Source organism: Tenrec ecaudatus, chromosome 17 (genome assembly GCF_050624435.1).
Source record: "Tenrec ecaudatus isolate mTenEca1 chromosome 17, mTenEca1.hap1, whole genome shotgun sequence".
Lineage (NCBI taxonomy): Eukaryota > Metazoa > Chordata > Mammalia > Afrosoricida > Tenrecidae > Tenrec > Tenrec ecaudatus.
Window position 1 is genome coordinate 16,193,174 of NC_134546.1, and position 24,899 is coordinate 16,218,072.

Below are 24,899 nucleotides of genomic sequence, written 5' to 3' on the forward strand. Positions count from 1 at the left end.
ATTTATAAAGAAAGGACATAGTTTATTAAGCTTCAAGTTCCTTAGCAGATTAATAATAAATGTTTAGTGTATATGTTATCAGGATATTTCTCTCTGTGGGCTCAAAGAAAGTCCATATTATTTTATGGTGAATTTGCTTCTTTTTCTTCTGACTCGTCATCCATAACCTAAAACAGAAAAAGAGAGAATTTAAAGATTACTAAGCAGATGAGAAATTGCTGTCTTCCTGATTTTAGTATTAAATAAGCTGCAGCACTAGGACCCTGCGGCAATCTGCTGAGAAGAAGTCGATGATCGCCCCCAGGGCAGGGTCCTAACCACACGGAAGGAAATGAAAAACCAGCCAATTTAACTAAAGTACTAATTACCTCTCCTTGTCTCAAAACAAGTTTCTAGTAGCAGGCTCTCAAACGGCACACTCCTGCCAGAGAGTAAAGTAGATGCCTCTTCCACCAGCCTTTCCAAAGCTCCTTATTTAAAACTATTCTGAGGAACTATAGCAAACTGTTATAAAAATATACAGTACAAAAATACCCTGAAACATTTTTAGTGAAGGGAAAATCACCTTCAGCTTGGGAATGAGTGAAGAAAAGCTACGATCTTTCTATGAGTCTGTATGCTCCTCGGGTATCGTATTAACTTTTCAAATAAAAGGAATCATAAACTTTAAGTATTTGTTTTCTTCTTACCACACCTACAATTAAAATGTCAACTCAAGTTTATAATCTGCTAATTCATCACTCCGCCCGGATGAAGGGAATAAAGAGATCCCTTTGTTAATCCACTAATGTGTCAACTACGGTCATTAAAAAACCACACCAATTAGGGGATAGTGAAAACAATTACCATAATTTTTAAAAATCCAGATGGCTCTGGTTCTGACCTAACACAATCAGTGGAAAAATTACTCTCTCATAGTTTCTCTTCTGACCAGAGTAAAATTATTATTTCCATGAAATCGGTTTTTCTTCTAGAAACTGTGTTCTCTATCCACTCTCAGCATTATACAAAGAATTCTGTCAATTTACTTCTATTTTAGGCAGAATTATTGCAACCTTTAGGATGACACTGCCAAACATTTGTTTAATGCAAACTAGATCTACGATCCCTGGTGGCGTAGTGGTTACAAGTGAGGCTGCTAACCAGTGGGTCGGCAGTTGGAAACCACCAGCCACTCCGAGGGAGAAGGACTGGGCTCTGCACGCCTGCAAACAGTTACAGTCTCAGAAACTCCATTGGCAGTGCTAGCCTGTCCTACAGGGTCCCCATGAGTCAGCACTGACTTGCCAGGGAGCTTGCTTTGTTTGACGACAGAGCATGGAGAGAGATGAGGCTCCTACTCCTGTAAAGAGCCACAGTCCTGGAGATACACCGGGACAGTGTCACCCTGTTCTAGAGTGGCTTTGAGCCGGAACTGACTCCATGGCAATGAGTTTGCTTTTGGACATTTCCAAACACAAACACAAACTCACTGCCATCAAATCGATTCTGCCTCACATGTGCAAGACACAGAACTAGAGAGTGGACAGAATATAAAGACTAAGCTAGGAGTTTACGTTTCTCAAGCAGCGAAACAGAAAGCTGAAGCAGAGAAAGCAGCTTTAGATCAGACAAAGTAGAGGTGAAAGTCAAGGGTGGGTTTGAGAAGGACTTCAAAGAGGAAAGGCATGTGTTGGACCAAAAGGAATATAGTTCTCTCCATATTCTCAAACAACCGGAGAGAAGCTGCCCTGTCCTTCAAGGGCACGGAATTAGCTGAGGAACTTTTCAAGTCTCTGATTCCCAGTTTTCCTCCTGGAAAATCTCTCCCTAGAAGGCTATGATTCATGGTTGAGAACTGCTGCAGGCGACATCGCTGCAGAAGGTGCTTGTGCTGCAAGACTTAGGGATTCTGAGAGAGGGAAAAAGGCTGATGTCATGCTAAAGATAAAGCTCTACAGCCCTCGCTGTACTCCTTTTATTACATAACAAAGCCTGACTCCTGGATGTGCTTCGTGCCTTCATGTTTAGGAGGAAGTGTACACGTGACACATAGGCGCTCTTCCACTCCGAAGTCCGGCCTATAAAAGTGCTGGGTGTTCTGAAGCCCATTCTTCGGAATTGTTCCATAAAACAAGCAGCGGCACGCCCTGAGCTTCAGGCTCCTGATGCACAAAGCGAGAATGACTGTACCTTCTCTGCTGTGGTGGTAGAAGACGGAATGAGGTGACATTTCTAAGATGTCTAGAGTATCACGTAGTAGGTACTCACAACACGAAAGTAACTTCTAAAATAAAGAGGCTTTCAAGTCTGATAAAAACTGCAATAAGAAAACCTATTAAGTGGAGGGAAAGTCAGATCATGAATTTTGTGACTTTTCACCTATGTAATTAAAAAAAAACCCCAACCTCACCTGCCATTTAATATGAGCATACCTGTTCCACACCTTCTACCTCTGGAATATAAAACTGCAGCATGTTCTGAATGCCGCTCTTGAGAGTGATGATGGAGCTGGGGCAGCTGGTGCAAGAGCCCTGGAGCTTCAGCTGCACGATGCCATCCTCAAAGCCTCTGAAGATGACGTCGCCGCCGTCTTCCTGCACGGTCGGCCTATGGGCGCACAATGGAGCTTAGATCCAAACGAACACAAGTTCCATGACACATTGCACACAAGGCTCAGGACTTAAATTGTACACTGGCAAAATCCACTAAGTTAGAACTACTTGGATAAGACACTGGTAACTGTCTTATTTGTGCTTATGTCTTTGCCTTGCACTTAATATTCCAAAATTCATTCAAACTAACTTATTGTTTCCTTCTCACTAATTAATACTAATCTTTAAGCACATACAGCTTCAAGTTTTCTAATAATTATAGCGGTTACCTAAGATATACTCATCCTCTGCTTTTGGGTGAGGGGGCTGACAGCTTTTATCTTTTAGGCCATGTTTTGCTTCAGTGAAGTTTGGTAAGCAAAAATACACAAATCAAGCGTTTCTCCGCGAGGAGCTACTGCCTCGAACAAGACACAGAGCACTGGTACTCTGCAGGTCACCGCCCCCCTGGGGCTCCCTCCTCCTGACACCCTGACTGCAGTCACCAGCACCCTGCGCTCGCCATCACGCAGCAGTTTCCCATTTTGGAACTTCCCAATTTATAAGTCTGAGTTCAATTTTTGGATATAGTATTAATTCTTTTCTATCTGGCTTCAACTGCGCTTTGTGAGCTTCATTCACGTAGTTGTGTGTGGTCCTAAGTACAATCAATCGCATAGTATTGTGCGAAGTGAATTAAGTCATATATACGATACATATTTTTTATTATTAAAAGATCATTTTAGGGGGGGGCTCTTACAACTCTTATAACAATCCATACACATACGAAATATTTTAACCCATTTTCCTGCTGACAGACACACGGGCTAATGGCTGATTTGGGTGTTTCCGAAGTGCGGCTGTGGAAGTTCTCGTCCTTGTTACTGCAGGAACTGCATCTGAGAGTGGACTGCCCAGGTCAGCAGTATGAGCCCCAGCGTAGCGGAACTGCAGGAGCAGGGCTGGGATTCAGAGCCAAATGTGGATGCCAGCATCCCTTTCCCTCACATTCCTGAAGCTGAATCAGGATTTACGTTTGTGAGGGTCTTTTCTTTGTGTTAATAAATCATTTTATTGGATGCTCTTAGTGCTCTTATAACAACCCATACATCAACTGTATCAAGCACATGTGTACATAATGTTGCCATCATTATTTTCAAAACATTTTCTTTCTACTTGAGGCCTTGGAATCAGCTCTTTTTGCCCTTCCTTCCTTACCCTCCCACCCTTGTGTCCCCTTGATAAAATTTAAATGATTATTATTTTTATATCTTACACCAACCAATGTCTCCCTTCACCTACATTTGTGTTGTTCGTCCCCCTTGGTGGGCGGGTACATGTCAATCGTTGCCATCAGTTGCCCCTTTCTCCCCACTACCCTCATGGTATCGCTACTCCCACTACTGTACGTAAGGGGGTTGGTTGTCTGTCCTGGATTCCCTGTGTTGAGGGCTCTTATCTGTAACTGTACATGCTCTGGTCTAGTGGTTTGTAAGGTAGAACTCGGGTCATGGTAGTGGTGGTGGTGGGAAAGCATTAAAAAAGTTTGTGAAGTTCTAGGGGGCACAGGGGTGGGGACGGGGACACGGATGGCAATGATGACAGAGGAACCACACTTGAGGGGGACGAACACCAGGATAGCAGTGTAGGGGTTGAATGGGCGGTGTAAGGTATGTATAATAATGTATAATAATGATAACAATACACAAGGGTGGCTGGGTTGGTGAGGGAGGGGATAAAAAGGAGCTATTAACAAAGGGCCCCAAAGAAAGATGTTTTGAAATTATTGATGGCAGGCAACATTTGTACAAGTCCACTTGATATAATAGATGCATGGATTGTTATAATATATGTAAGTGCCCCAAGAAAATGATTTGGTAAAAAAATATATAAATGACCATCCAAAAATAAGAGGAGCTATATCCAGGGCTAAAGTAGAAAGCAAATGGTTTGAGACTGATGACGGCAACAAATGTACAAATGTGCTTGACACACAATGAAGGGATGTATGGATTATGATGAGATGTATGAGACCCCAATAAAATGATTAAAAGAAAAACAACTCCCAATAAATAAATAAAATGTCTGTGAAGTTCTAAAGTGGGGCGGGTGGGGGGGCTGGGGGCGCAGTCATTGACTGCAGGGTGAGTCACCTGCCCCAGCTCTGTCTCAGGCGGGTTCACTAGGCGCGAGGCAGGACGCGATCTTGTAAGCCAGCAGCGTCCGTTCCTGCTGCCTGTGCAGCGGCTCCCTTTCCATACGCACAAACAAGTGTCTTGTGAGGAAAACCTCTAAGGAAAACTTAATTTTTCCACAAAAGTCCGTTTAAAAACCACTGCGGGGGACACACACATAGATGAAGCCTCTGGTGAACCCCCTCTGACCACAGACCAGGGGAGTGACCAGCCTCGAGATCGACCATGCGGAGGGCACTGGAAAGTGATTTTGGAAGCTGTAACTAGGTTAAAATCTAACACCTTATCATTTGATCTCCCTTTGACCCATTTTAACTTTGTTCTAGTTTTTAATATTTTCTTCATTCCTTTCAATTGAGGAATCGTTCCTATTGTTTTTTGTGTTTCTCTCTTTTGCTACTATTGTTTGTTTTTCGGTACATAAAATGTAGGATGGGCAAATCTAGAGAGAGAGTGGACTGGGTTAATGGTTCGTTGGGGTATGGCAGGGGAGGTTGGTGGGGGGAATAGGGAGCTAGTAACAAAGATTACAAGAAAGATGAAAATGCTCTAAAATTGATTGTGGTGATGACTGTCCAGGCCTGAATATGACTGAACAGTTGAACTGCATGAGATGTAAATTATGTGCTAATAAACTTTGTTTTTTTGAAAGAAACATCAAGACTTCACTGGAAACTCAAAATTAAAATGTTTGTCATGTTATCTCAACTTATTTGCTGACAGCTTAGCTGGTTTCTCGGATTCTTAGGCGTTAGCGGCGTCTCACACCCCAGCTGTGCGTTACAGACCAGCAAGTGCTCCGGAGGGCAGAGTGGGAGCAGAATGCTCGGCTCCTCTCAGTGAGCCTCCCTCCTCTCAGCACCGGTTGCTTGGGCAGTTTTAATACCTTCCAACTATTACCTTTGAATTGCAGCTTATCTAGCTTTTCCAAGCGTTCTCAGCAGAACTGCTACAGAGAGTGGACACCGGCTGTGCTCCAGTCATTCCGACTTTTAACAACCAGGGTGAATGAGAAATTCCTTCACTGACTAAAGGCACAGGGTTTGTAGCTTTTAAGTGAACTTACAGAGTAGATTGTCTTGAATTCGACTGCACAGTTAACTACGGTGGCACTCTGGTGGTTTACAGGAACTTGTACTAATTTTGTAACTACTATAGTCTTACCAACAAAACAAAACAAAGATTTCAAGGGGGTTTCAAAAATTTGTGGAAGAATTCCACTATTTTTAATTCAATTTTTCCACAAAATTTTTGAAGCCTGCTCATATTACATTATGAAAATTGATTCTGCAGCACTTGATTTCAGGTAGCGATGAGCACATACCGTATTCTAGTATCTAATAATTCCTTAATCATTGCTACAACTTCATCATCTTCTTCAGATCCTAGAAACAATCATAAAGACAAATACAACGGTATAGATTTTATATTCATACAATAAAACACAAAAATTTAAATTTCATTACTCATTAAAAACATAAAAGCATACATACATAACTTAGTGTCATGATATAACCAATTTGGGGGAAATAGATCATCTATTTAATTTGAAGGAAAAAAATCAGAGCACTGATCAATCCAACATTTGGTAATAAAGGATAAAATACTGAAACACCTTGACCTGCTAATCACGTTAGTCTTTAAAATCTTGGGCCAATAAATCTGTAAACTTTCATCATTCTCAAAGATTGAAAAGTAGAAGAGAAAACGAGGATTCTGATGAGAACGTTTGAGACAAAAAGGCACACCTGGTTTTGTTAAGTTATATCTTCAACTTCTCAATTTAGCAGTTTTCAAAGAGGCTCAGTATCATAGACAGAAGCCTTCTGGAAATTTCCAAAATGTTTTACATTAGGCTTTTTGTTTTTGCTTTACATTGTCGTTATTTACTAATCTTCATCAATACCTCCCGAGGTATCTTTGAGACATTTAATTACCGTTGGAAAAACTACTAATCCAGAGAGTACAAATTATAGATCAAACATAAGCATCCTAACAACCTCCAGTCATGAATATCCTGCACACTCTTTACATGTTGCCATTTCTATATGGAAATTTACAGATGAGATCATCCACCATCCTATAGCTTGCTCTTTTCTATTTAATATAACTTTGACAGCAGTTTCACTTCTAAAACTGTTCTCTGAAGAAACTCTCCACATATGCACAGGAAGACTTATACAAGAATGTCCACTGCAGCAATGTTTATAAGAAAAATTATATAAATAACTCCATTGGCGATAAATAAGAGCACGAAGCCCTTAACAAACTAACTCATATAATGAGATACTAGCAAGCATTTAAAGTAAATAAACTACATTTTCTAATGGAAGGCAACTGCAGTACAGCACAGGTTACTTAAGATTTAAGAACATTAACCTGGACGATATCATCTTTACAAGAGACAAGGGGAGCAACAGTATAAAAACATAAAAACTTGATGTATGTATATGTATGGATTGTGATAAGAGTTGTATGAGCCCCTAATAAAATGTAAAAAAAAGAAAAGAGGAGAGAAAAAAAAGAAAATGATTAGGGCAAAGAATGTACAGATGTGCTTTATAAAATTGATGTATGTATATGTGTGGATTGTGATAAGAGTTGTATGAGCCCCTAATAAAATGTTTTAAAAAAAACATAAAAACTTTTTTTAAAAAAACCAACATTTATACACATAGCCGAAAATAGGAGGAAAAAGTTATGGAGTCTTGGGGTTGTAAGTGTATCTTTAATGTTTTATTTTAAAGTAGGTTGAAAGCAACTAAGATAAAAGTTAACAGTTGCTCACTCTGAATGTGGGGCTAGTTGGTGAGCACTATTTTTTCCTACATGCTTGAACATTTGGATTCCAGTCTTCAAAATGAGGGCAGCACCACTACATATGAAGCTGTCCCCTCAAATGTGTCTGGAGCGACCTGATCTGGGCACTGTCATCGAGTCGACGCCGACTCGCAGCAGCCCAGAGGACAGGGTAGAACTGCAACTGCTCTTACAGGTGTGGGAAACCCCGTCTGTCTCCATTGGAGCAGCTGGTGGTTTCGAACTGCTGACCTTGTGGACTGCAGCTCAACGTGTAGCCACTCAGCAACCAAGGCTCCCTGAGTTAACGACATTCAATGAGAAAAGCCTGTATCCCCATTACTTTGAAACCAGAGCAAATGCGAATGAATTAGAGAAACAGAAACCGCCAAAGTACATGTTAATTGACCCGCACAATAAGGTACCTGCTTCTGAAGCTGTTTCCTCAGTAACCAGGGGTAAGCCAGAAGCAAAGAAGTCCATGACCGCGGCATAGATGTCCGGCTTCAACAAATTCCAGTCTAACTCTTCACTCTGCTGTGAAATGGAAGGAAACACTACATTCCCATACAAGGACCAAGATAAATTCAGAACACCACCTGGCAACTTTTTCCCACCGGTTTCCTACTGTGTAAGATTTCCCACTTCTGGAGAACACATGCCAGTGCTGAGTTCAGCTCTCATACTCCCAATACACCCCCGTTCCTTCATGAACTCAGCCAGTCAAGCCTTTATTGAATGTGCTGCAGTGGAAACATGTCTCACCAAGGCTACACTGTTGAAGGACTGGTGGGTTACCAGCATGACTGACATCAATGAGAAAGATTTCATAACTATTTCCTGTCTATTACCTGGCCAGGGAGTGGATCCCATCATAGGACAGGCTTGTTAAACACCTAAAAAGTACAGTGCCCACTGTCCTAAAGTCCATTCCAAAATCTAGCAATCCTATAGGATAGTCAAGTTGCCCCTGGGGTTTCCAAGGCTGTGAATCCTTCAGAAGTGGAGTGTGAGCCCTTTCTCCCACGGGGCAGTTAGTGGGTTTAATTCACCACCTTCTGGTTAATCACCAAGCGCTTGAACCCCGGTATCACCAGGGTTTCCCCGGCAGAGCAGTGGCCACCCATTCTCCACGGTTCTCCTTTCTGCAGGTCGTTGCCTGGGATCAACCACGGTCCAAAATATTAAAAAGAAAATCCCAAAAGTCAATGATTCAAAAGTTTTAAATTGTGCATGTTTTATGGCGCACACTGAAATCTCGCACCGTTCTGCTGTTTCCCCTGGAACGTGAATCATCTCTTGGGGTCAGCGTATCTGCATGTAAGCTGCCCACCTTTTGCGTCATTAAGTTATCAGGTGAGTCACTGAGTTATCTTGGCTATCAGGTGGACTATAACAGTGCTGGTAATGAACTGGTCCATTTTAATCATTAGTTATTGGTAGTAATCTTACTTTGCCCAGCTTCTAAGTTGAACTTTATCATAGATATGTAGGTACAGTGTTGGTAAAAATAAGGGTTTGGAACTAATCATGGCCTCAGGCTTCTACCTGGGGTCCTGAAATGTATTCCCTGGGGGGCGAGGGGGGGCACTACTGTACGAACATCTAGTGAGGGAAAGGTGAAATGTTTTTAAAGAGGAGCTATTCTGGAGGCAAAACGTAGATGCAGCCTCATGCCCTGATGAAAGAAAACAAATCAAATGCACAATTCCAGCTGTTGCACTTCACTGCATGTCCTGGTCTTATCTTGGGCTGAGGCACTTCACTCAAGTAAAACTAGTGCAGTCTCAGACATTTCCAGAAGGGTCCAGGACAGACAGACAAGGAACAGACCAAAGCAAGGAAAAGGAAAAGTTAAAGAGAAAACTTTGTGTAGTTTTTAACTATCAAAACTTTTATAATAGCATTGATTAGATGTTTAAAAATTATATACATTTTTAAAATAAGCATATAGTTTCTAACTATGAAATGAAGGCAATACCTAATTGGTAATTAAGTTAGATAGTACAAGGGAGCGTCAAATGAATTCCAAAAAGGGAGTTGAAAGATAACGATATTTTTACATTAACTTTTTTTTCTTTTTATAATCACTTTACTGGGAGCTCATACAACTCTTATCGCAATCCATACATGTCCATTGTGTCAAGCACATTTGTACATTTGTTGCCATCATCATTCTCAAAACATTTGCTATCTGAGCCTTTAGTATCAGCTTCTCATTTTTCCCCTCCTTCCCCAACACTTGATAATCTATAAATTATTACTTTTTCATGTTTTACACTGACTGATGCCTCCCTTCACCCACTTTTCTGTTGTCCTTCCCCCCTGGGAGGTTATAGGTAGATCTTGTGATTGGTTCCCCCTTTCTCCCCCACCCTCCCCCCTTTCCCTCCTGGTATAGCTACTCTCGATATTGGTCCTGAGGGGTTTATCTGTCTTGGATTCCCTGTGTTTCCAGCTCTTATCTGTACCCATGTAGATGCTCTGGTCTAGCCAGATTTGTAAGGTAGAATTGGGGTCATGATAGTGGGAGGGAAGCGTTAAAAAACTAGAGGAAAGGTGTGTGTTTCATCGGTGCTATACTGCAGACCGAGATGAAGAATTAGTAGAAATAACACTTGGAAGCCAAAATTCTGAGCCTGCTGAGGTGGAACTGAGGCTCTGCCATAGACTAGCTGTGGACTCCTCCAAGCTCACTGCCTTGGCGTCAGTGCTGACGCACAGCGACCCTGTGGGTTTCCAAGACTGTCACTGCTGACAGGAGACAGCCCAGTCTTCCGCGGAGATTCCATGGTTTCGAACTGCCAATCACTCGGATCATATGCAGCCCAACAAGTAACCACCGCACCACCAGGCCTCCTAGACGCTGTATTTAATCCTCTGAAAATCACGCTTTTTTTTCTTCTGTGTCATTTCACTTCCACTTAAAAATTTATTAAGTGACTGAAACTGTGAGATGTGAACTTCATGTGAGAATGTAATGGAGTCTGCAGATGAGTGCAGGGCTGGGAACCGGACAGCCCTTCTAGTCTTGCTTACGAGCCCGAGTTTACCTTTGTGACCGTGATGAAATCTGGGCCAAGGAAGACACTTTTCACTCCTTCAATTCTGAATAATTGCCTGGAAATACAGAAAAGTAAACCTTTATTATGGACCAAGTTAGGCATGCAGAGACATGGAGAAACCGTAAAAGATGCTCCAGGGAGCCCGGTGATCCCTGCATGAACATACCTAGCCAGAGGGGAGCGAAACGCTGACGCTGGCGTGGGGAAATCCATGGTCCTCGTCTCCAGAACTGGTCTTCCCGGGATGAACTTTAAGCTGTTGGGGTTTGGAGTAGCCTGTGTCTGAATAAACATGCTTCTCACTAGGAGAGAAGAGAGGACTGTATGGTGACATTAGTCAACCACTTTCCGAGGGCTCGTACCGAGAACCAAAAGAAACATGGTTAAAAAGACAACAAGCCTTTACTGTCCAACTCAATGGAATATGACTTTATAGGGACATATGTATCAATAGATTCAGATTTAGGATAGTGACATAGAATTTATGTTCATATTCTGATTAGTTTGTTATTCTACAGATTCTGGCAACCTCCTCACTCAGTCAGGAGGTACGTCAGAATTCCAGAGTACTGTGTGCATTTTATTTGGTGACCTGGCATCAATGGCTATCATAATCACAAGTCATCACTGTTCTATTAACAGATATCCTCTGGCACAGTAGTTCAGCTAATCAACACAAGAGCAGTTCAAGGCCATCAGCTGCTCCGAGGGAGGAAAGCTGTAGTCATCTACATCTGTAAAGAGTTACAGCCATAACACAAGAATAGAGCCTGGGCTCTTAAAGGTTTGTCTTCAAACGAGCAGCCCCCTAAGTGAGGCATCAATAGTCCACAAGATAAAAGTACACCAGCCGGTGTGATCCAAGGATGGTGAAGAATAAAATCCAAATCCAAAGGAGGGAATGGTATCAGAGCTTAAATGTGAACACCCAATTTGCAGAAGGCAAGGATGACCGTGGGAACTCGGAATCCGGCTGCAGGTCCCTGTGTGAAAGAAGCCTCTGATGAACCCCTCCAATCATGGTTGAGAGAGATGAATAAATAGCCTTGCTATCAGACTGAGAAAGAATGTCACAAACGAGATCATGACAGATGTGATGAGGCTACAGCTTACCTCCCTTTGATCACTGATCTCCCTTTTGACTCATTTTAAAATTGTTCCACTTTTTAATACTTTCTGCTTTTTTCTTGATTGGGATTTTTACACCGCTTAATTTTGTTATTATTGTTGGTCATTTGTATGTAGGCGCTTCTTTTTTCCTTTGCGTTTATGAAGTCTGGGATGGGTGAAGCCAGAGAGACACTACCTGGATTAGGGGCTTACAGGGGACACGGGGTGGGGCCTGGGGGTTGGAGGAATGAGAAGCTAATACTGAACAGAAGAGGGAAGAAATGTTCTGAACTGATTATACAACTCTTTTTAATATGACTGAAGTATGGAAGTATATGTGAGCCATATGCCAATACAATGAGATTATATATTATAAAATCGGAAACCATAAGAAGTATTTCTACTCCGTCCTATAAGGTCCTATAAGTTGGATTTCCTCAAAGGCAACTAGTTGATTGTTTTTGGTTTTGGTAGTAATAACATGGCAAAATGTTACATTCTCTTCTTTTCAATGCCCCACATCTCTTAAAAATAATCAAGACTAATTCGTAATTTATAATAATAGCTAATATTTATTATTTGCTTATGATCTAACAGAGTTATGGGCTGAGAATATGTTTATGTCTTTAATAACCATATTATTATTCTAACTTTATCAATGAAGAAACTACGGTTTATAAATGTTAAGTAACTTATCCAAGGTTATATAGTTAGTATTATAAAATGAGTATAAATTAGAACCTATGTAAATTACTTTATGGAATATTTTAAAACTATCTTAATTGGTTCTTTGCTTTTAGGGCCAAGAATAGATTGAGGATGACTTCATTAAAACAATAAAGAGGTAACTGGAGCTTTAATTTCCCATCTTGCTATTAGGAAAACAAATAGCACAAAGGTAAAACTAGGACTTTAACAGCTTTCAAACCATAAAACAGCCCTCATTATTCATTATGAAAATAGGCCTTTTGAAAAATATATCATCCTAGAAGAGTATGCTTAAGTAGAGAGCAGTACTAAATAACAACTTAAATTTACTGAGAACTTCTCTTGTGGGACAGGGAGTCAGGCATTTTATAAGTTTTTCAGCTTTAATCCTTACATCCTCCCAAGAAGGAACGTCTTTATCTCACTTGACAAGTTAGAAAACTAAAGCTCATGATCAGTCCGCTAATTAAGAGACACAACCAGGATTTAAACCTGACCAATTTTCACGCTCGGATTCTCGCAACCACTGTGCACACTGAGACTTCATACCTGCTTGTGTCAAGCCCACACTGCAAACATAGTTTAAGTTTGAAAGAGACCAGATTTGGTAACACATGTAGTTGGATGGAAGTACTTTTCTTAACCATGCTAGAGAAGAATCTAATCTGACAGCTGAGAGTTTTTCTGCATCTCTCTGAGAAGTTCCAGCTAATTGATGTTGAACAATTTCCTTGGTAAAGTAGGAATTAAAACTAAACTCCCACAAACTCTGCTAATGCCACTGTCCTAAAAAGAAAAACAGCTTTTTTTTTTTTTGGTGGGGTTGATATCAAGGACTTCAAGAAGGAACAGCATGTTTTGAAACTGATTGTGCATGACTGCTTGGTGTGCCTGGACTCTGGAACGGTATGGTATCTGTATTAGCTCCGAATGAAAAGGTTTGGGGGGAAAGACAGGGAAAAAAAGATACCAGTTGGTAGACTTGGTGGCCAGAGAAATCCTAAAAAGAGAGAGAGAACTTCGCTGTCCAGGCACTTGACTTAAAATACACAGTTAAGCCTGTGAAAGCTGGAGCCTAGCTTAAGGAGGAAACTTGTCAGAGAAAGAACGTGTAAATGCTTTCCATCACTACCTGCAGCCAACTAACTCCTGAAAACTTACAGAATAAAGGGGGAACACTAAAGCAGGTGCGGCCCACCTTCTGTAAAATATGAGAGACCAAAAAAAAAATATGAAAGACCTCAGTGTTCTCCTTTTAACCCATTTTCCTCATAGCCTTTCTTTACAAGTTATTGGAAACACATCTCTACACAAATTAGGCCCTCTGCAAGCATCTGGAGAATTACATCCGGCTTTATTTCTATTCACTCCATTCGAGTAAACTACATTTGCAGAAAGTAAAAAATGGGAGGAGTGGGGAGGGAAGGGAAAAATGAGGAGCCGATACCAATGGCTCAAGAAGAAAGCAAATGTTTTGAGAATGATGATGGCAACAAATGTACAAATGTGCTTGACACAATGGATGGATAGAAGGTTTGTGATGAGTTGAACAAGCCCCTAATAAAATGGTTTTAAATAAAAAATGTTTTGAAATGTTTAAAGATAAAAATGGTATGTGAAAAAGAATCATGAGTAAATTTTACATACACTGTTTAAAGTAGAAAATTATATTTACATATATACACATACATAAATATCTCCCTGAAAATATTTTTCTTTTGACAACTTATTTTTTTAACCAAACAATTTTTAAAAATGGAAGACAAAATTGAATAGATACTTAACAGAATCATCCCCATTACAGTAGAAGTTGGATTTCGTTAGGTATTAAAAATGATTCCCAGCTCCATCCTCTTTCTGAGACTCAGGGAATGTTTCATTTGGGCTACAGAAAGGAAGCAGAGGGGTCTAATTTTGTTTTCCTCTTATACTTGGTGCTAATGAGTACCTAATAGGTACACTAAGCTTCCTGCAAAATATGCATTAATGGGGTTTAAAGTCAATATCAAGACCTTAATTAAATCCTACCAGATTTAAATCTTAAAGTGTTTTAATCTGCTTGGTCACTCCGTGCTTCCGCATAAACTACTCTGTGATTCAAGGCGGTAAGCAGGACAGGTGGCAAGCCCTGGCCCAGCTCATGGCAGAGCCGGCTCCCTTCCAAAGGACGGCTGCACAGAGGAGCTGAAGCTCGTGATGGGACGCGAACGGGCAAGAGCGGACACCGTACTCTTCCAACGCCATAAACGCCTGCCGGTGGGCATTCTCACACCTACAACCTTCTCTCAAGCTTACCTGACTATGTGACACTGGTCATATTTGAAATACTTTTCAAATCCTATTGCTCCAGCTATTCTTAATATTAAAGAAAATCTAGTTTACCAAACCAATAACAATATTGTCAATGAAATTAGTGATTAATTTTGACAGAAAGATAGAAGCTACATTCAAAATACTATGGTTTTGTCTGCCATGCTTTTATAAAAAAGTGGGCAACTTAGACACACTGCACGATCCCCTTTCAACAAGGTGCGAGCAGACAGACACGGGGAAAACCCAGAGCCCTGAACCCCTGAAGGACACGCCGCAGCTGCAGCTGTTAAGTGAGCTCGACACCAACAGCACGAGAGGCGTGTGAAGGGAAAGAACCACCTCCAGTACCCCAGGGGAGGGTTCACATCCACGTCTGCAGGCTGCACGGTCCTGGGTTCCACCGGGCCAGCTTGGCGCTGTTCTGGAACCTGGGGGGTGCTGCGAGGCACCTTGTCGTGGCTCTGAAGGCCTGACCCTGACCCTGCCAGCCCTGGGCTGGCTTTGAGCTGGCAGAGGGCCAGGACACATGCATCGGTCGTCCTGAGGCCCGAGGCCTGACCGAGCCAACTTGGGGCTATTTTTTAATGGCAGAGAAGAGCTAGAATTTGCTCACACAAAGTGGCAAATTCCGGACTTGGGTCCCAAGGAAGCAGTGGGCCCTCTGGGGTTAGTGGCTCCGGCTTGGGGTTTTCGATCCTGTCCTCCCCTCTGCCCTGTCCGCACTTCCTTCGGTTCAGTTTGACGAAGGCCAGAGGAGAGTCACCGGACACAAGAGGGACAGAATCCTTCCTAACTGCTCGCAAGGCTCTGGAATCTAGAAGAGTTGCCGCCTCCCAGCCCCGCCGTGGCTGCACTCACACAGAAAGTGCACTCCAGAGTGGGGCTTGGAAAACAGACTGGAAAAGAGGAAGCAGCCGCTGCCTCCGACCTGAGTCAGCTTCTTCTTAAAAAAAAAAAAATACTAATTATTATTTGGTTTTGAGGGGTTTTTTTGGAGGGAGGACTACTTAATTTTTGTTTTATTTTTCTTCTTAGGTTTGTTGTTGGTTTTTTTGCTGCTGTAATTTTTTTTTTTTAAATCATTCCTTTATCACTCCACTCTATGGAGACAACTGATTCTGCATGACCCAGCCATCCAACAGCTACGTCTAGAGAATAAGGACCCATGCCCAGACCAGAACCAACCACCGGATCAAGAAACAAACAAACAAACCCAAAGCAACAACAACAAAACACCAAGATGTCTTGAAAAAAGAGCTAATTACAGGTCATATGAAGAAACAAGACAGATGGTTAAACCAATGACTCCTGTATGAGGAAGGTGAAGTACTGGAATGACCAAAGAGGAATTCGGCAGGATGACTCCTACAGCCCGTAAAAAGATGGACAAAGAGGTCAAGAGAAATAGTGAAGAAACTTTAAAAAAAACACTGTAGGAGAACCCAGCAAAAACCAAATGGTCAATCTGACAAAATAAATTTTAAGCCCATACAAAAACAGTAATAGAGATCCAGAAGACGAACCCTAAGATCTGCAGGTCAAAGGTGGCTAGTGCTCCCCCAGTCCTGATGTCCCGTTCTTCCTCACAGTCCAGCTTTCCACACTCTCTGCTCAGCCTACATATTTACTAAGTAGGATTGTACTTCCACAAATTTGGAAACCTAAAAGAAAGGGACAGATTTCTAGAAATATACTACGTACCTAAGCTAACAGACTGATGCAAAAACAAATCAAAATGAGTAGACCCATAATAAAAGAAGTTTCCACGGTCATTAAAAATTTCCCAACCAAAAATGTCCGGGTCAGACACTCCACTGGGGAAGTCTACCAGATAGATCTACGACAGCAAACTTTGAATTCCTTTTATGGTGCAAGCAAGTATCACTTTCATATCAGAGATGTGCAAAATCATCACCAGAACAGAAAATTATAAACCTGTATCTCTTATATACATCTATATATAAACATCAAGACCAAGTAGGGTTCGCCTTATGTATGCAAGGATGGTTCAGCACTAGAAAAAAAAATCAACAAAATATATCATATAAATAAAACAAAGGGGAAAACTTCTGATCTTACCAATTGATGCAGAAAAGGCATTTGACAAAATCCAACAGCCATTCCATTAACACTCAACAAAAAAGGAATGCAAGGGAAATTCCTCAAGTAAAAAAGCCACATGTGCCAAACCAATGGGGAGAAGCTGAAAGCATTTCTATGGAATGGGAGCCAAGCAAGGATGCCCATTATCACCACTCTTATTCAATATTATGCTGGAAGGCTTAGCCTGAATTATCAGCCAACAAAAAGGAAGTCGAAGGCATCCAATTTGTCAAAGTAGTAGTAAAACTCTCTTCAGTTGGAGATGATAAAATTCAATATGTAAAAAAAGCCTAAAGATTAAACAATAATGAAACTAATTGAAAGATAGCAGGATACAAAATCAACACTAAAAAAAATCAATCAAATTCCTGTTTACTAACAAAGAGAGCTGTGAGAAGAAAATCAAGCAAACACTACCATTTACAACAGCTGCCCCAAAGATGAAACAGTTAGGGATTAGCTTTACTAGAGACGAGATTTATATAAAGAAAACTACAGAACAAAAGCACAAGAAACCAGGAGAGACCTCCACATGTTCATGGATAGGAAGAGACTGCGACACAAAATACAACCCAATGGAAGCAACAAATACAATGTAAGAGCAAAAAACTGATGACCGACTTTACATGGAAAGGAAGGACACTCGGTGTAAGCACACACAACTAAAGAACAACCAAGTAGGGTACTTCTCACTTCCCAGCCTCAGAACATACTATACAGCCACAGGAGTCCAAACAGCCTTAGACAGGACTAAGAGATGCACAGACCCATGGAGCAGAACAGAGAACCCAGAACGACGTCTATCCACCTGAAGACAAGCAATTTTTGAAACAGTGGTGGGAGGGGGGAGGCCAGATGCTTACAGACATCCTCCCCGAGGGCAGTTAGTCACCAGACTACAGGGTAGGCCTGCTCCCAGCTGCTGGGGACAATAAAAGATTTCTCCCTGAGGCCTGCCACCAAGTGTTCACACCCTACCAATAATGGTCTCTATCAGTTGAGCCAGGGAACAGGCCAAACCAGCTCAGTGATATCCAAAGTTAAGTTGCCATCCTAAATCTAGGATCCGCCCATCTTGTCACATGTATACCCCCAATCCCTCCTCTTCCTATTACTATATTACCTATAGCACAATCCCTTCCTGTGACAGTATGTCTTCACCTGTAATTGGGGGCTTGCACGTCCCCAGAGAATATAAAAGCCTGGGCTAGCATTAAAGATCTCTCTCTCTCCCTCCATGTGGACCATCAAGTGGGCCTGAGGTGAGTCTGACTCCATTTATTTCAACACTTCTCTTCTATCTCTCATGCTCTCTATAACCTTGCTATGATCTTTACTTATTATCGATATACAATTGCGCCTACCGGACCCGTAATGATGTGTTAGGGGCTGGCTTCCCCTGACAAAACAGGATAAAAATATATTAAGGAAGCAACAGTTTCTTTATCAAATGGTGCTAGCAAAATTGGATTTCCAAAAGAATTAATCAGGATCCATACCTCACTCCATGTACAAAAACAAAGTCAAGCTGGATAAAGACCTCAATGTAGATCCTAGAACCACAGAGACAACCAATGGGAAGACAAAACAAAACCAAAAACAGGAACAAACTTAAGGGACCTAAAAATGGTAGAAATACAGTTTCAAACATAATGAAAAACATACACAGCAGCAGACAGAAGAGATGACTGGGACCCACCCAAAATAAGACACTTGTGTTCATCAAAGGAGCTGAGAAAGCACCCACAGACTGGGACAACATTTCTGCCAATGACCTATCTGGGAATAATCTCTAAAGTGTATAGAAAACAACAACACCTCAACAAGAAAATGCTGGAAAACCCAATTTTTAAAAAAAGCAGAGGACATGGACAACTTATCAAAGAAGACATTCAGCAGGCCAACAACCATAGGAAGAAGCTCCATTCGAGAGAAGCAATTCAAAACACCAATGAGGTACCACCGACTAGCAGCATGGACAGGAAAGGTCAAGCCAGCAGAAAACCCATGTGAGAGGGGAGCAGAGACTGGAGCCCTTGCACACGGCTGGTCGGTCTCTATAACCCTACAACGACTGTGGGAAGTGATACGGAGCTTCCTGAAGCAATTGAGAACAGAAATATCCTGTGACCCAACCACTGGGCTCCTTGGTCTATACCCTACAAAAATATAGACCGGAGCAAAACAGATGTGCGCATACCCGTGTGCACACCAGCACTATGCACTGTCGCAAGAAGATGGGAACCCTCTAAATGCCCACGGGTGCAAGGATAGATGGACCTTGATAGACACACATTAAAGAAAAGTGACGGAACCATGAAACACCTCCTAACACGGATGAATGCAGTGGACAAGATGCCGAGTGAAGTTAGTCAAACACAAAGGAGAAACACTGTCCGAGACCAGTGGAACCAAAAAAAGTCAAGAAAAGGTTTTCTTACTCAAAGAAACACACTTGGCTGGCTACCTGTGCTAGTAGGGCAAGAGAAGCTGTGGACTAGAGAGCAGACAGGGGTGTGAACTTGAGTGAAGGGCAGACAATACACCAGGACACAAAGGGGAGAAAAGACGGGCTAAGAAACACGGTGGGCCATTGGGAGGTTTGAAGCGCTGTTTAAGTTGAATGCACAAAGCAATGATCTGATACGTAAACCCCTACCTAATTCACAATTAAACATTTGAAATAAATAAATCAATGTGCAGTAATAAACAGAGCCCTGCATAGGCAGTGGGGGGGGGGGGGACACACGGTTGTTTTGTACTATTTTAAATAGAAAATGAACAAAATCTCATCTTTTATGCACCATAACAATCCTAGCACAATCCTATCAGCATCTGAAACACATTTGCTCTTACAAAGGTTGAAGTTTACCTGGGGTACCCAAGGTTGAAGGTAGTGGGAAAAGGGGTCTTTGCACGAAGTAACGCAGAGGCTGCTTCTTAACAGCATGTGGACTCAAGTGGAGGAATCTACATTAAAATACAATCATAAATGACATTGTGAGAGGTCTATCTTTTCAACTCAAAGTTCTACTTCACACACATAAAAGATGTAGGTAGAAGTGAAAATATAACTGGCAATCAAAGTAATCACAGAGCTGACGTTTCATTTTCCATTCACATTATTTCCATGCATTCAGGCGGCAACCCAACAACTCACAGAGCTGACGTGGGAGCTCACAGCCTTGATGATTGGGTATTCAAGAGTGTAACATCTGGGCATAAGGAACAACTGTACGGACATTAGTGACTTATAACTGTGTCTGAGACTCCTTGCTAGTCAGGAAGAAGGCACCGAATCGCAAGCTTTCCTGTCTTCTTTTAAGACTACGTACCCGATCCACACGGTGCAAAATGAACGAAAGCACACAGAGTGAAGGGTCTTCCTTGAGCTCTGTCTCCTACCAAGCCTCCCTCTGTAGAGATCACCTACTGTGGAAAACATCGGAATGCTTCCAAAAATCTAAAAGGAAGCATTATGATTCTCCTCCAAACTGCAACAGAAGCCCGTCTGTTTTTTGACTGGAAACATACTCACTCTGTTGAAGAAATGCTGATTGGCTTTGAAAATCAAAAACAAACAGAGAAATGGGGAAACACCAACACTGGAGAGGAACTAAGAGGAGACTTTTAGGCTGCAGAAGTTGAGAACTCGGATGAAATCCACCTTCAGGCTCGACTGCTACCCATGGCCACTGCCATGTTCTTGGAGTCGCTGAAGGATTTCAAGCAGGAATCACATTGACATCATATAAAAGGTGATCATTTACAAATTCCTTATATTATTTCCCACCAAACGCGCAGGAAGGCAAGGACAGGGGTCGATTGCCTAGATTGTTTCCAGAGAACTGGTGCAAGGGGCAACTGATAAGAGACCATTATCAGTAGGGTGTGAATTCCACCTACAGGAACCAAATCAATGACTGCAAGCCTTAGGGAGAAGTAACCTATTGTCCTTAACAGCAGGGAGCAGGCCCACCAGTGGTGGGTAGGCTGACTGCCTACAGGGAGGATGTCTCTAAGCATCTGACCTCTCCCCATATGCTAGCAAAAAGCCCTTAGAGTTTGGCATGTCTTTGGGGGAGACAAAGCTGGGGAAAAGCCTCTTTATAATCCCACAAACTGGGATTCTGCTAATTACAAAGCAAGAGTGAGCGATTCTCTGGTTTAGAGATGATTTAATAATCTTTCTTTTCAGTAATCGTTAGATGCTCTTTCTGAGTAAAATACAACTTAAATCAGGGAATTAGTTGTTGTTAAGTGCCAGCCAGGTGGTTGACTCAAAACAGAACTTAACCCTGCCCGGCCCGTGCCACCCTCGCAACTGTTTGAGCCCACTGGCCTCGTTCTGCTCCTTTGCATGAGGTTTTCCGTCTCTGACAATGCTCTGCTACCTGTAAGGTTTTCAGGGTTCATGCCTCAGAACTGGACAGCCTAGTCCTGGTCTCGGTCTGGAAGCTTCCCTGAAACCCGTTCCCTTTGGGTGACTCCATTGGCATTTGAAATACCAGTGACATAGCTTCCAACTTCACATCCAAGCAATGAACAAGAAGACCACCGTACACAGAAACTGCCAAGACCCAGGGACAAAATGGGGATGTCCCCCGGAGAGGGTTTCTTAATGGAGCCCTAGGGTGGAATAAAAGGGGAGCATCAGAGGCAAAGTGGAAACAACCCTGAATGAGGAGTCGGGGTATCTGTGAAGGCCCACCACCACTCCCCACGCTGTCCAAACAAAACCGATGGGGGTGAGGTCTACGGCCACTTCAAATGGTCTAAGTACCGCAGGAGGGGAATCCTGCAGTCCTGCAGTTCAGCCCCAGACTTCCGGCTGAAATGATGACAATAAAGCAATCATGAGTCATGATTGGCCAATATCTCTCTTACAACTTCATCAAGGGGAGGGATGGTTTCCATTTCTTGATACTAGTAACCACTTCTATGGCCTTTGTTCTTCTTTAAAAGGAAGTTATTAGTCAAAGCTACTTCCTAAGGCACAGGGCCAAGTTAGCTCCAGAGGAAACATGGGGTTACACAGTGCCAGGCCACACCTGTAAGAAGCACTACTCTCACCAAGTAATAAACCCCAGATCAACCTCACTGCCACTGGGTCATTTCAACTCACAGCAGTCCTGTAGAACTCAGCAGAACTGCTCCCTGGGGTTTCTGAGCCTATAAAACTTTAGGGATGCTGACGACCACATCTCTCTTCCTGGGGCCTGATTGGTTTGGATGCAGACCTGGCAAGTGGCCCTATACCACCATCAGGGCTCATTGCATAATAGGTATGTGCATACCTACCTACTGCCATGGAGTTGAGTCTGACTCCAACCACCCTCTAGAACAAGGTAGACAAGCAGCTGGTAGGTTGGAACCCTTGACCTTGTGGAGAGAAACCTAATGCTTAACCTATTAGGGCTCCTTGATAATTACTTAGGAACTTAATTGGCATTCAAGAATCTAATGCTTTACACCACTAGGACTTCTTGATAATACTTACTAAATTAAACTGGCATTCAAGATGTGCTAAAAACAATGCAAAACAAAAACACCTCTATCTGTATATAGTTCTCTGCCCAAGTCTCCCAGGGCTACTCTAGAATTTGGAAAGATTCTGGAAGGCCAGGGTTCTTGTGTATGCAGTCGAACAAAAAAGAAATTAGGAAGCAGATGGTGTAAATATGCAGCACATTCTGACACAGGTAGGCTTAAAAGTGTTTACCAAAGCACCACAACACGTATGCACAGTGTTAATTGTGAGGGCAGGAATTCCAAGCCTCCCTTGTTCCTTTCCCAGGTTTTCTGGCCGTACCCCCTTCCTACCTATACTCCTCTGCCTGAGTAGGAAAGATTGGAGCTTTCTCTCTCTGATGGCTTTCAGTCTTACACGGGTTCCAGCCCTTTCAGCAAGACTGACGGCATCCCATCAGGAAGTTCGGCATCCCATCAGGAAGTTCGGCATCCCATCAGGAAGTTCGTGGGGGTAAATTCCATTCTCCTTTAATCCTATTTTTTCCACAAACTTGACCTCTTCAGTCCCTTGCTAGTCCAAAGATGAGGTGGCAGGAAGTGACTGACAACAAAACAAATCCTGCTGAGAACTTAATTCCTGAAGGAAACGCACTTACAGGTCACTGGGGGGGGTGGGGGGAGGAGGCTGAAGCCCAGAAGCCAAACACTGCCTTCGCCCCAGAAGCAAGATCAGGGCACAACTCCGAAAGAGCTGGCACCTTCCGCCCGGCCTGTGTTGCTGGACACGCCCGGGGCGGGCACGCGGAAGGGGTGGGGTAGGGATGCGAGGGGGTCCGTGATGGGGAGCAAGTCCAGGGGGCTGCGTGCGCACCGGGGTTCCATCACTTACAAGCTGTGTGACCTTGGGGATGCCACCAAACCGTCCCGGGCCTGCGTGGGGGCATCGGAAACAAACACCGGGCCAGGGGGGTGCACGTAGTGGAAGGGCTGGGGGGCCCTCGGCCGGCCTCTGGGGGCTGCCCCGCGGCGGAGGCCCGCGTCCCGGCCTCAAGGCCGGCACCAGGCTCGAACTGGCGGCGGTGCCCATCCGAAAAGCTCGGACGGAGACGCAGCCGCGCCCTCTCTCAGCCCGGGAGCATCTCCATGCGGAGTCTGGCCTTGGCACCTACCGACTGCGCAGCCCCGGCGCGGCGGCCGCCGCCACCCCGACGCGCCGGGCCGCCGCTGCCGCCGCCATGTTCGTGCGCCAGTGCGCAGGCGCGCGGCGGCCGGACCGCGCAGGCGCAGGACGGGCGGCGGCGGAGCGTGCGCGCGGCAGAGCGTAGCCTCGGGCGCAGACCTGCCCTTAACCTTGACCTCCACCTGCGAGCCGAGCCCGTCACTGCGCGCTCATATTCCCCGAAGGCCAATCCTGGGCCGCTCTTCCTTTAGCTCTGCCGTTTTCTTGATTAGTTGCTGCCGCTTTTGTCCTGGGAACCCCGTGTCCCACCCCTCAATGCTCCTGTAGGTATCCAGTGAGGCTAGGACAAATACCCCCAGGTATTTAACAAACGGGACATTATTTCCTCGTGGGATAAACCACCCACCCTCTGTGGTCCCTGGATCCGACTCAGTGACCCTAAAGGGTTTCTGAGGCGGTAGATCTTGTCTCGTTTTTTGCTTTGTTTGTTTTAATCATTTTATTGGGGGCTCGTACAATGCTTATCCATCCAGCCATCCATTGTGTCAAGCACATTTGTACATTTGTTGTCATCATCATTCTCAAAACATTTGCTTTCCACTCCAGCCCCTGGCATCAGCTCCTCGTTTTCCCCCTTCCCCCAATCCCCCTTTCTCATGAAACTTTGATAATTTATAAATTATTATTATTTTGTCATATCTCACAATGTATCCCTTCACCCACTTTTCTGTTGTGCATCCCCCAGGGAGGAGGTTATTGTTAGGTAAACTGAGGCACAAAACGAGAAGAGACGGACCATACTCACCAAGGACTGATTAAAAAGCAGGCTTTATTGGGGACAAGTGAACGGGTTCAACAGCCCACAGTAAAATGAAGCTGTGGAAGCCGCCCCAGGGGAGCGCTTGAGGGTTTTTTTTATAAACCCCCTGTTGAAGCTTCTGGAGAGTTGTCGTAAAGTGCGGTTTTGCTCAGTGGGGCTTATGTGACTGTTTGCTCGTTGTACCAAGTCAGTCTGTTCTGCTTCTAGGAACAATGATATGGGTGGTCTGTGCTTTTAGAGGGTACAGTTGTTCGCAGAACTAGCCCATTTCTGGGAAACTCAGTCTGGGGGAAGGGTGTCCATGCTTTTACCAGACATCCTTGACTCTGTCTGATAGGGAAAGGGGGCGACCACGAGGTCGTCTGTGATTACTTCCTGCTGTACGGGGTCGTAGTGGGGAAGTTTATCAGACAGAATGCAGGGACTCCGGGCTTGGCACGAATGGCAGGGGTTGGTATTGCTGACTCGTTAATGTAATAACAGCATTCTTCTTGGAGGTAAATGCAAGTGCCTCCTTTTCCAGTGGTGATGAGGTCTAAGGTTCATTGATTCTGTAAGACA

The 24,899-nt window shown here is 43.4% G+C and overlaps 1 protein-coding gene across 9 annotated transcripts; it reads right to left on the reverse strand.

Moving 5' to 3' along the window:
• Position 1: 1 nt before the first annotated feature.
• On the reverse strand, positions 2-23,606 carry NFU1 (NFU1 iron-sulfur cluster scaffold). 9 transcript variants are annotated; one of them, XM_075535535.1, is made up of 9 exons: positions 23,228-23,475; positions 22,690-22,939; positions 19,739-19,836; positions 10,799-10,952; positions 10,621-10,687; positions 7,993-8,104; positions 6,093-6,153; positions 2,415-2,589; positions 2-167 (listed from the first exon to the last, which is right to left on the reverse strand). In XM_075535535.1, exons 4-9 carry the CDS (start codon positions 10,924-10,926, stop codon positions 123-125), a joined length of 588 nt encoding a protein of 195 aa, XP_075391650.1. In that variant the 5' UTR covers positions 10,927-10,952; positions 19,739-19,836; positions 22,690-22,939; positions 23,228-23,475; the 3' UTR covers positions 2-122. The 9 variants fall into 9 exon arrangements, with proteins under 9 accessions (XP_075391650.1, XP_075391648.1, XP_075391647.1 ...); XM_075535533.1 differs by having other exon boundaries at positions 10,799-10,934; positions 23,228-23,471; XM_075535532.1 differs by lacking the exons at positions 22,690-22,939; positions 23,228-23,475 and adding an exon at positions 23,508-23,606 and having other exon boundaries at positions 10,799-10,934.
• Between the last annotated feature and the right edge of the window lie 1,293 nt (positions 23,607-24,899).

Excerpts from the sequence above, each read along its gene's own strand:
- NFU1 (XM_075535530.1), bottom strand. The coding sequence starts at position 23,575 with ATGGCGGCGGCAGCGGCGGCCCGGCGCGTCGGGGTGGCGGCGGCCGCC. Across the intron at positions 6,154-7,992 it reads GGAAACAGCTTCAGAAGCAG|GATCTGAAGAAGATGATGAA; the intron begins GTACCTTATTGT and ends GATTGTTTCTAG. Across the intron at positions 168-2,414 it reads AGGTAGAAGGTGTGGAACAG|GTTATGGATGACGAGTCAGA; the intron begins GTATGCTCATAT and ends TTTCTGTTTTAG.